Source organism: Candoia aspera, chromosome 6, assembly GCF_035149785.1.
Source record: "Candoia aspera isolate rCanAsp1 chromosome 6, rCanAsp1.hap2, whole genome shotgun sequence".
NCBI classification, from domain to species: Eukaryota; Metazoa; Chordata; class Lepidosauria; order Squamata; family Boidae; genus Candoia; species Candoia aspera.
In genome coordinates, this window is record NC_086158.1 from 88,773,414 (window position 1) to 88,786,288 (window position 12,875).

The 12,875-nt window shown below is 37.2% G+C and overlaps 1 protein-coding gene across 1 annotated transcript in view; it reads right to left on the minus strand.

The window, feature by feature from the left end:
* Positions 1 to 12,875, minus strand: part of USP54 (ubiquitin specific peptidase 54) — an 88,951-nt gene that overhangs the window by 21,018 nt on the left and 55,058 nt on the right. The window contains exons 14-18 of the mRNA XM_063307624.1: positions 12,404 to 12,537; positions 10,736 to 10,909; positions 7,566 to 7,685; positions 6,340 to 6,526; positions 218 to 1,599 (exon numbers count right to left, since the gene is read on the minus strand). Coding sequence (XP_063163694.1) covers positions 218 to 1,599; positions 6,340 to 6,526; positions 7,566 to 7,685; positions 10,736 to 10,909; positions 12,404 to 12,537 — 1,997 coding nt within the window. The remainder of the gene's footprint in view (positions 1 to 217; positions 1,600 to 6,339; positions 6,527 to 7,565; positions 7,686 to 10,735; positions 10,910 to 12,403; positions 12,538 to 12,875) is intronic.

Genomic DNA, 12,875 nt, shown 5'->3' on the forward strand with positions numbered 1-12,875 from the left:
AATCCCTGTTTCAACAGTATTTGTGCTCAAATACTTTATATTTTGGAAATACAGTGCATTTTCTCCAAATGTATTAATGTCAGTCAGCCTAATGCAAGCTAAAAACATGCAGGGCCACTGCCTTTCAATATAAGTCTAAATTCACATACATTCCAAGATATTAGGAACTTGAAGCCCGTTAAGCAAAAACTACACATAGCACATAAAATAATTTTACCTGTTTTGTCCAACACTGGTTTGGAATTGTCCAGTTTTCCCAACAGAGATTTACTTGTCTGTGGTGCTTGTATGCTAGCCTGATACAGAGACTCCAGCTCAGAAATCTCCTGCACCGTTTCTTGATTCTGCGCTGGCTCTTCCCCAAAAGCTATCTGACTGATTACAGGTGATGTGTTTCCAGGCATCAAAAGCCAGCTGGCACTCTTATGCTGAGTACTACAATACTTTTTAACCTGGTCTGTGCAGCTGTCCACAGGCACAGATGCAACCGAGCCAGCAGGATTTCTATAATTGGTGTGTCTTATTTCTTCCTCACAGGTGCATCTTCTTGGATATAACTTGGGATTCAAGGTACATTGTTTCCCTTTGCTGCAGAGGATTTTTTTATGTGAATCACAACTCTTAGAAATGATATTGGAAGCACTAAAGCCATCTTCAGTACTCAACTCAATTTTAGAAAGACATGAGTCCAACTTTTCAGCAGGTGAGGTTCCATTCTCCTGCCTTCCAATATCTGACAGCTTGAGGAAAAAAGGATTGCTGTAGGATTCCTGCTGTAACTTTGGAGCATTTTGATCATGATAGGTAGCTGCCTTCCTTTTTTCCTCATAAATGCCTTGTCTTTGGAAATCTCCCTCCAGGCGCTGAAACTGTTCTGCAGTGGAAAGAATGTGCCTTTGGCCACTTACGCCCTCAGATTTCAAAGAGTCCCCATTGACACATTCTTCTTGTGGGTGATGTACGCTCTCATGGCTGTTTACCTTGAGTTGCACAGTAGGCGGTGATGCTTCTGGAGAACGGTGAGGCAGAGGGGAAAGCGAAGGCAGGGTCGCCCCATTACAGTCCCCATGCGGAGCAGCAGGCGGCCATTCTGAAATATTCCCTGAACTGAAGAGCGGATTACATAGGCCGTTCTTGCCAGGTGCTACTTCTAATGGCAGGGAAGAGGGGAAGAGTGTAGGTGATGATTCGGAGTTTGTTACGTTTAAATTCATTTTGCAGTAGTGGGTGAGAGGAGTTGCTACATTATGTAATTTCTTGGCCTTAATGTTACTGTTGTGATCCTTGTAATCTTTTAAGGTAATAGGAGAAGCAAGTTTCAGATCACCATTGATTTCATTCTTAGTCTGAATGGATTGGTCACTAACAGCTTGTCTATAAGGAAAAGAGGTAGCTTGATCACTGAAAGTAACAGAAGCAGTTTGAAAGTTCAGACTGTTCTCAGGAAGGGGTTGAAGGAGGGACTTGGAATAAGATGATTGCTTTTCGGGATGGGAAGCAAGTGGATGGATGTAGGAACTGGACCCAGGTTCTGCTTCTTTGCTGGGTTCCAGCACTATCTTCTGTCTCAGCAGTACTTGGAGTGGGACCGTCTGTTTACTGCAACACACATAAAGTCATAATCAGTGACTGATGATTCCTAATTAGAAATCTCATGGCTAAGTTAGAACCTACTAACCTAACAAGGTGCATGATTTATCAGCCTTTTCTGTTATCAGGTGTCTGTGAGTGTAAAACTATCACACAGTTGCATGCAGAATTGCTAATCTGGTAAGAAATTTTTCTGGTATCAGAATGGCACCAAGAACAAAGATTATCTATTTTGGAAAAAAATAGTTTTTCAAAGAAGAATCCCACCAATGATCAACAGTTTCAACCTTAAGAATGTATGTATGTTAATATATTCTTATGAGAATTGGAGGTAAGTCAAATGGAGAATATCCTCACCACGGACTAGGAACATGTAATTTCTTACAGGAATACAATCCATCATATTAGGGTAGAATTCTTCTTTTAGAGCTGAGTTCTGCTCTTTTTCCCTTTAAAAAAATGAAATCTTTCACATGCAAATATACAAAGAAGTTCAACCACTGACAGTATGATGCAATCAGCTGCTATTGAGAAACTATATGAATGTGTACACTAATGTTAATTAGATAACATTCTTATGTTCATTTTTAAAATAGTATTATAAACTTTGCAATATAATACATAAAACATGGGGGTATCAGATTATTTACATGGTTCTTATTTTCATGTATAATTGTATTACAACTATTTACATCTAAATTACAATTTAGACAGTCTACAATTGTGGATAAAAAGCAGAAGAATTATAATCATGGCAAAATATCCACATCTGACTTTTCCTTTTTAATAAGGGTTTCCACTTGTGACAAGTGATCACAACTATTGATAGTAAAAAAAAAAAAAGGAATAGCAATAATAAATTATACTGTATGAATGTTTTTTCCCATGACCAGAGAAAGAAGGATAACTATTAAAACTGAAGCAATATCAATATGGTTTTTGCAAGAAATATCCAAGAGATTATTTTTTTGATGGTAGGGCAAAATATATCAAGGAGAGTGAGCAACTTGTGCCCCTAAACTCTTTTTTCAGGGTCTCTAAACACCCCATCAACCCCCATACTAGCTGTAAATCAGTGGCATGGTTTCCTGCCACTTTGAGGTAAGAAACATATGAAAATGATAGTATAAGTTATTTTTTTTTTGTGCCTTCAAGTCAGTGTTGACTTCAGATGACTGCCTGGAGAGATCCCTGCAGTTTTCTTGGCAAGATTTTGGAAGTGGTTTGCCCTTGCCTGCTTCCTAGGGCTGAGAGAGAGAGTGACTGGCCCAAGGTCGCCCAGCTGGCTTTGTGCCTAAGGAGGGGCTAGAACTCACGGTCTTCCAATTTCTAGCTTGGTGCCTTCACCACTGCACCAAACTGATTAAAATTTGTTTAACATTATTTTAAAAAGAAGAAGAGCATTAAAGATCCCTTCAACGCCTTGGAAAGAAATAAAAATCTTGGCTATGCCTATCTATGCATGACATGGCTCAGTATGTTTTGCTTCATTGCCCTCCAAATGTTGCATGTAGCTCCTGACCATCAATATACTGCTAAATGGCAAAAGAGAAAAATCTGACGTTATAGCCAGATTCCAGTATATCAAAACAATTCTAGGATAAAGCTGGAAACCACAGAAAAAGATCCTTAAACTGGTCATTCTTCTACCCAACATAATAATACTAATACTAATAATACCCTAATGAGATGCTGATCTATAATGTATATCTGATCCTGATTTATAGTTTGCTATAAATTCTGCTGAAAGTCCTTGCTGTTATTAGTTATTATGTTACTATTATGATAAATAATTGAAATTGCTACTCTGATAAAGAATTTGGTACAAAGACACAACTAATCACAAAATTGCACAAAATCTACATCCAGGCCTCTTTTTCAGATATAGTAAAAATCATAAGGAATAGAAATTCAACTTGGACATATCTGTCTCTTTTGCTCATGAAGAAAGTATTGTTGGTTCTAAAATCTTTGAAGTTCAAATAACAAAAAGTAATTTTGGAAGTGAAGGGAAGGCAAACAATGACCTATATCCCACCTATACTTTCCAAACCACTATCTACAGTCATTTGGAAAACTCTTCAATTGCACTGCCAAAACATGGTAGTTTCCTAATTCTTTTGCGATTGTAAGGTAGAAAACAGAATTAAAAATTAACAACTCTCCTCAACAAGCAGAAAGAACTATTTAGAATAATCTTCCAACATTTACTAAAATTGAAAAACCATACTAGATGGCAGTTTATCAGCACTGGGGTTAGTCAGGGTATAGGATCTGATATGCAGGATTTCAGCTTCAACTGGAATAGATTATTAAGCAGTTGCTTTGTGAGAATTTTTTTAAAAAAACAAGCATTGTTTGTCAGAAACCAGCATGGGTTTATTAAGAATAAATCATGCCAAATGAACCTGATTCCATTTTGATAGTGTGACCAGTTTGGTTGGCCATGGGAATGTGGCAGATTTCACACAGCATTCAGCAAAGGCTCCCATAAAATTCTTGTAGAGAAGATGACAAAAATGGGCAGGATTATGCTACCATTAGATGGATACAGAAGTGGCTGACTGATTGCCCCTCAAAAGTTTATGCAAATGGCTCTGTGTCAAAATTGAGGGAAATGTCAATTGGCATACAAGTTTCCATTTTTATACCCTGCACTCTTGAATGTAGAACAAGTTTCCATTTTTATACCCTGCACTCTTGAATGTAGAACTTGCATGAGGGGTTAGAAAATATGATTATCAAATTTGCAGAGTATACAAAAATAGGGGGATAGCAGGTACCTTAGAGGGTTATAAAGATTCAGGAGGATCTTGACAAGCTGGAACAATCAGCAGAAACTAGTAAGATGAATTTTGACAGAGACAAATACAAAGTTCTATACTGAACTAAGGAAAAAAACCCAAGATAACACAAAGGTATGCCTGCAGGATAGGAAGAAGCTACTATTATGGGCTTTAGTACACATGAAAAGGACCTGGATGTTTTGCTGGACTACAAGCTAAACATGAATCAATAGTGTGATGCAGCTGCCAAAAAGAAAATGCAATTGTAGAGTAGCATCAAGATCAAGAGAAGCATTGTTCCTCTTTATTCTGCATTGGTCAAATCATACCTAGACTATTTTGCACAGTTCTCGGTACCAGATTTAGGAAGGAAACTGACTAACTGGAGCATGTCCAGACGATAGTAACCCATTTGGGGCTGGAAAGAAAAACTAATGAGGAAAGGTTGGGTGTGTTTAGCCTGGAAAAAAGAAGACTGTTGGGAGACATAATAGCTGTCTTCATGTATCTGAAGGGCTGCCATGTAGATTTGACTGAGTAGATTTGTTCAGTGTTGTTTCAGAAGACAAGACAAGAAACAGTGGCTTTAAATTACAAGGAAGCAGATTTCAATTGGACAGAGGAAAGAATTTTTAAAGGTACAAACTGTTCAGCAATGGAATGCTGCTGGCATTTAAACAAAGGGATGGATTGCCATCAATCAGAGATGCTTTAATTGTACTGGTGTGTGGAATGACCTTGGGAGACAGAGTGAAGAGACTCAACCAAAGGAACGGTCAGATAAAAGGCAACTTAGCCTGCAGCAGGAATGGGGGGGGGCAAGAGGCTCAGAAGAGACACCCCCCTAGTTTCTTGGGCTGTAAAGGAGACGGGAGAGATGTACTTGCAGACTTACTTGCGGACTTGTAAGATTGATGTCAGCCTTGCATGGTAGACCAGACAGGAAACAGTCAGATGAGCTAATTCTATTTTATTGTAAGGTTACATTAGCAGAATCTTGCAAGTCTGAAAGTACATCTCTCCCCGCATCTCCTTTACAGCCCAAGAAACTAGGGAGCTTCTGAGCTTCTTGCCCCACCCACATTTCTGCTGCAGGCTAAGCTGCCTTTTATCTGATTGTTCCTTTGGTTCAGTTTCTTCACCCTGTCATTTCCACACACCATTACAATAATAGAGTAAGCCTATATTGGGCATGAAGTTGGACTTGATGATTTCCATGGTCCCTTCCAACCTTTACAATCTACAATTTCTCAACCAGATTTCATTAACAGAAGAAAAGAATATGTATTTGTGTAGAATACAAAACATAAGAGAACAGATGTGTATATGTGTATCTTTCCCATTCTCCCCATGCACGTATGTGATATATATGCATGTATGCATATGTATGTGTGTATGTATGAACATTATGTAATATATATGCACGTATGCATATATATTTGTCTGTGTGTGTGTGTGTGTGTGTGTGTGTGATGTACTTAACTTTCTGGTGTACTCCCACATTTTAAATCCCCTAGACACTTATTAGCTCAGGATGCTGCTAGTGACAGATACTTACCCTGAACGTATGCCTGTGCCATTTGAAGCCCTAAAACCATAGAAACAAACAAAATAGAAAGCATAGAAGGACTATCCTTAAAAGATTCCACAGAAAACGCTGGCACATGTAACATGTGTGCCCTCACCAGAATATGCCCTCTTCTGTTAGTGAATGTATATAGTTCCTGATTGTAGTGTCACTTCCCAGCTGGATCCATACTGTAGATACTAATACTGCATCAGGGGTAACAATATTTTACAGCTGAAGTTCATTCTAGAATTATCTTGAGAGTCCATGATTATTATTCAAGATCTGAATGAAATAATTAAGTTTCATACAAACAGGGGAAACGTATCATTCAGTGCTTCTTTCCAGATCAGGCCCAATTCAGATCTGGAGTATTGCAAGATTGTTTTAATCTACCTTGTAGATTGTGTCATGTTGCCCCCCGGTGGTGGGTGGCAGGTGGGCGGCAGTTGTACAGGCTGTTGCTGCTGCATGCGATCCCGGAGGCTCCGTTCTTTTCGGACATAGATTTGCAGCTTCTTATCGACTAGAGCTCTGCTCTGAGTGCTAGAGCTGGCATCATGCATGGCAAGTCTTAGTTTAGCTAAAAAGCAAAAGAAAACATAGCAGAAACAAAAACAAAACTTGGGGAAGGAGAGAAAAAGAAAAGATGCAACAAAAGCATAAAAAGGAACATGCAAATACTGCCATGAAAAAGTTCACAAGGATGCATCTGTTCCCAATAATGCACATTCAGGTTAGCTACATGTCCAAACAAGTTAATGAGAAATAAAATAATGAAATTAAGCAAGATTTTAAATGATTTTTAATGAAATGCCCTTTGTGACCTAGGCCACTCTAACCCTCATGTAACTAACCATTTAAATTCAAATACTTGTCTTTAGTCCCAGTTAGCTGGTCAGTATACGAAACCCAATACAAAGCCAGTTGGGACACTTGCTGGCAAAGCTTTCTTGAAGTCTGTATTTTGCTTTCTTGTTTTTTTTTTTAATACATTAGAGCAGACTTCTAGAAACAAATACTGTTAATATTCCAAAGCCAGTTTGTCTGCAACCTTGCTAACCAGCAAGAAGAGAATGGAGGATGGGGAAGGAGAAGGAGAATTAGCCAATCAAAAATATGAAATAAAAAAAAAAATGCAGCAGCACAGATTCCCAAAAGTCACAGCACGTATTTTAAACAATGACACCTCCTTTTCCTCATCTTCTTGACATTTCAACAACTGAATACATTTTGCTTTCTTGCATGATCAGGCAACTTCATGCTGTACTTTGGGAATTAAAACTTTTCAATAAACCAGTTTCTGAACTGAGAAAATTGTATGCAGGAGAAGCTGCAGGAAAGCATAATTAGCAGATAGAATAGGTGGCATCAAGAAGAATTCATTTGCCCTTCTCGCTATCATCCTTTTGAGAAGGAGCCCCCTTAAAAAAAAGAGTAGGTAAATTCTGATATTACAAGGAAGAATGGTACTCAGAAAAAAGACACTTTTACAATCCTACCCACCCCCTTTCTCATGTTAATTTGCATTAAACAGTTAATTCTGTTAACTTAGGTGATGGTATTAGATATTAGTAAACTGTACAAAGCACAGTAAGCTGAAGCAATTAATAAATACTTACATATAGCTTCGTTACAGAGAGCCAAAGCTGCAGCACAATCTCCCTTCTGCTCTTGATGCAGTGACTCTTGAAAGACCGAATCTGCCTCTTGCATGGGCCTCTCAAAGCCACCCGTCCTCCCTGCAAGGGGCAGCACTCTTTGTTTCCATTCAAGGCTTCTTTCCCTCTTCATCTAAACAACCCCCCCCCAATGATGCAAAGACATGTATAACAAGGGAGGTCATAGAGTAGAGAGGGTTGAAACAGGGTCTCACTAACATGTGAATGAAACCCAGCAGCTCAATTTAATAAATTGAGCTACAGCATAGATTGAGTACTTGGAAGTTCTCAAATCCTGTGAAGAACAGTTAAGAGAAATGGGCAAATTTAGCCTTAAGAAGAGAAGACTAAAAGGCAGTCTTCCAATATTTGAAGACCATCACAGGAAAGAGGGTGTGGATTTATTCTTTGTAGTGCCGGAGAGTAGGACAAGACCCAGTGGGTGGAAGCTTTGCAGAAAGAAATCCAAACTTGAAATAAGGAAGAATTTCCTGACTGCTACAGCTATTAAGCAGTGGAACAGCCTACCTTCTGAAGCTGTGGTTGCTCCATCACTGAAGGCTTTCAAACAAAGGCTGGATAAGCATTTGTCTGGAATGATCTGATGATTCCTGCCCTGGATAGCGGGTTGAACTTCAAGACCTCCAAGGTCTCTTTCAACCCTTTGATTCTATGATTCTACTAACTTTAGATTTCTAAGTGGCATGTATAGCACATAGAATTTTTTAGTGGCTAAGACTCATGAACCAGCTGGGTAAGTATTAGACAGAGTATTAATGCTCTGTCCAAGTATTAGATATTAGCATTAGTACTCTAAGCACTTTGAATATCAATTTCTGATTTCTATGTGACTTGACTTCGTGGGTTAGTCTTCCTTATGAAGCTATTCACACATTCTGATATTCATCAGAGTTTCTATTTCAATTATTCCAAATTAGTCTGATAAGTTTTGGATATACTATTAAGACTTTTAAATTTAAAACTAAATTAGTAATTTAATTTTTTTCTTGGTGTTTTGTTATTGTTTTAAGTTATACTGGCTTTTTACCTCTTTTTATCCCTGTTTTAGCAAGCTGCTCTGAGAAACTGTAGTCACAAATCCTGATGGACAAACTAGCACTATCAAACAAAAGGCACTGTGCAAATATAATGTCCATCCTCCTTAATAAAAACTTCATCTGGAATCACTGTTTGGTTTAAAAATAATAGCATCAACAAACAAATTAAAAAGTGATTCTCTCATACATTTTCTACTAACAGAAACAGCCAAATTTGTCATAATGATTGATATGCCTTGTGTGACCTCCCATAATCAAGAATTAGTGACAGCTAAAGTAACTTGAGTGCATTGCTATTTTCAAATACCCATTGGATTCATTCTAGCAAAGAAGGGAAGAAGGAAATGTGTTTGCTATACCCCCTGCCTTTTCTTTGTTTTTGTCTGAAAAGAATAACTTTGCTCACATTGAGCCAGAAAGTTAGATCAGGTTCAAGCTATTATAAAAATGGTTTTCTTCAGACTATGTGACTGAGGGTTAAGAGAGCTTTACATTGTATGGATCTGGTTCTTCTCCTAATCTGACCAGGTTACACCAGTGAGCTACTACCTTCTCGCCTTTCTTGATCTCAAAGAGGTAAAGACCACAGAAATTTCTGTGGCTGCAGGATGAGGATATTGGAGAGAAGATCTCTGACTCCAAGCTTAGTAGAGATGTACTGTACTGCAAAACATTTCTGCCATGAATTCTTCTGGAAGGAATTTTCATTGCATCCTGGACTGATATGCTGACCGTATGTACATTTTTTTTAAAAGTACAAACGTTTCCTGGCCAGACTGGAAAATATTCATTCAGATTTTTTTAATCCTTAAGGAGAAATGCCACACTTAAAAACTGCCCTGCCAAAACAAACTGTGGAATTAAATATTTCTGAAGACATACACATTTTCAGCCATAAAGGGCACAGTCTTGTTTAATCTCTCCTTGTTCCCTTGGGAGCCATCTAAGTGGCCATAGGGATTGCTGTCTTTGTTCCTCAATAACTGCCTGCTATAGAGTTATGGTAATGAGATCATTTATTCTTCTGAAAGTTACGTCATAAAAGGCAAAAATCTCAATTTAGTTTCTGGATGATGAGTTTTTATTGTTTCCTTTATTAAAGAATAAATATAATTTATCTGTTACCACTCACTAGCAGTATTTACAACTACAACATTTATTGACATCTTGATTTAGATTAGCAACTTTTTCAGCTTCAGAGACACTAAACTATTAGAAGTGACCACTCAAACCTATGAGACAAAAAAGCCCACAAATACTTGTTATAAATCAATCTGATATGTAAATGTTAAAGATTGAGTGGAATCGAGAATTGGAGATCCCCATTTTGTCTAAACAACAGGAAACTGTCTTACTGTCAGTATCAAAATTCCAACAGATGTTAGTTTATAGCTTATTCAACAAAAATGTTTATGACTTATTGGGCCCAATACATTTGTACTGGCAAAGTGTGAGTAAATCATGTTGTTGGAGATGCAATAAATACATAAATAAATGTTTCTTAAAACTTAGGTTCTTTATGATGTCCTATTCTTTTGAGATCCATAGCTATTACATGGAAATTGATGGCTGGGTAAAGGAAATGGATTATCTGTGCACTTCTTATTGTTAAGAGAGTTCCTTCAATGTTTCCTTCAACATTGGAAGGATAAATTTATGGCCCCAATTACTCAGTAGACTAAGTCCTGATATTACTTGTGTCTTATGAACAAGTTGCACTGATGTTACTTGTATCTTATGAACAGGTGTACATTAAATATGGACAATTCCAATGAAATCCTGTAACTGTGATATAAAATTTTACATGCATATATGAGAAGCTCATATACATACATACATACCTACCACACACACACACACACACACGTTATTCTTTTATTCTGAATTGCTTTCTTTTTTGCTCTCTTTCTTCTGCTGTTTTTTTTCTTTATTCTGTTTTACTAAATAATGGCAAAAGAACTACTCTTTACCAATTTTTTTTTACAATTCATATGCCTGTCTTCCTGAATGTATATCAGATTAGCATACTATCTATTATCATTTTCCCACCTGATTATCCTACACACACATTACCCTGATTTTGCAGTTCATCCAGATCCATGAATCGGCTTGGGCGAGGATTAAAGCCCACTGCTGCCTCTAGTTCCTTTTCCTGCTTCCTTTGGAAGTCTTGCTCCTGGGCCCTTCTTGCTACTTCTTCTTGTAATTCATCTAGTTCACTCTTGGAAGAAACAAGTATCTCCCCACCTTCAGAGGGAAAAAAGCAAAAGCTTTCACATTACATTACTTTAATTACTTCATTATTTACTTTTACAGTTTTCTGTGCTGCTTATTAGACCAGTTTACTTAAATGAACTGTAGCTAATAGAAATCTTGGGTCAAGCAATAGCTTCCAATAAAAGGTTTCTCAAGGAGGTAAAAACAGTCTATAGAATGTCTGCTGGCTGGGCTTGTAATGCTTACTAAGAGGCTCAGCCATACAGTAATATTTTTTGGGGCAAGTATAAAGTACTTGACATAATCCTACCTATCACCTTCTCTATTAAACACAATCTGGAAAAATCTGCATTAGCAAGACAATCGTGGGAGCAGGGAACAAAAAGGCTTTGTGATTAGTAAATTAGACAACATACCTTTATGGTAATTGAAATTAATTGACCTATGTGTCCTTCACAGCAACTTAACTGAGGAGATGCCCTGTAGCAATATTCAAACTCCAGATACATGCAAATACCTTCTTAGCTACAACTAATCACAGTCTAAAGCAGTGGTAGAGAACAAAATCAAAGCCTGAAGAATCCCAAACAGGACCACCAGATTAAAATACCTTTTTGCTAGTGGCATATTTTGTGCTTCCATCTAGATGTCTTGCAAAAGCATGTTTTTTCTAATGTCTTCTTTAATATAATTTATAATTTTGTAATGTTTTCTTTAGATGTAATTTAAGAGTTAATTTTTAGATGTACCCAAACACAACCATTTTGGAGGGCCATAATAACTCCAAATAGTTGTAGTAATAGGTTAGGAATTCAAGAAAGTAAATAAAGTATGTAAACAGAGAAAGCTCAGATTTATCTCAGTGGAAAAATTGAACCATATGCTTGTCCTATTAGGACAAAGATTTAAGAATTTGTAGTAACTTTATATTTAAGTACAAGAGTGCATTGGTAAATAGAGTTTATTTCTATGTACTCTGTGCATAAGACACACAGTTACAAGTTCCACTTTACAGAGGAACAACCAGTTCAAAAGAGATCTACGTGTGCCCATTCACTTGCTTAGCCCAACTTTGCTATTTATTAATACAGTCAATTCTCTGGATGCATATTTTCCATATGGTTTCATCTTCTTCATGTTGCTGTTTACCCTCCTTCTTTCTAATCTAAAAAGCTCCAAATGCTATTGGTGTTTCTCATAAAGGAATTGATCTAGCTCCCTACTCATTTTGCTTCAGCTTTCTTTACCTTTCCCAGCAATTATCTGAAGTGTACAGTTTTTAAAGTGCAATCACTCCATAGATCTACATAAAGTACTGTCTTATTAAAACTACTAATGACACTGGTGGTTTCCTAATGACTACTAGCATGGGATTTAACTTTTTTTGCTGGCACACACTGAGTTTGCATTGAGCTATCCTCCATACATCATCTCCTATATCTGTGAACAAAGACCTAGAAAAAAGGGGAGATCATAATATCATCCAGGATTGCAAGTATTTGGAAACAGAGAGTGACACCTTACCATTATCAAAGCAATATTTAGTTTTTGTCCTGCAGGCTACAGATGAGGCAGATTCCAAGATGCTACTGCTATGTGATTTTGGAATATTATGCCAGGCAGGAATAACATCTCCAGTTCGTTTTATATGATAATCCCTTTCAAAAGAAAAAAAAAACATTTTATCATGAAACACCTTGACCTTTCTTTGTGAAGGAGAAGTAATAGTCCCAAGTTTACTATATTCTTTTTAGGACTTTCTGGTATGTTACATTATTTTGAACTATTAAACATTTACAGCATAATCCAATAAGTATCTATTCAAAAGTAAGCTCATTAAGGCTTTTGGGTATGTAAGTAGGCATATGATTAAATTATTAATGATCCCTACCTTTCAGTGGCCTTAACATTGTTAAAAGCTTATAAAAATACTACTCTTATCCACAGTGAATGCCAACCAGAGCCCCTGTCAACCATGGTGTTGAAACTAATTTGT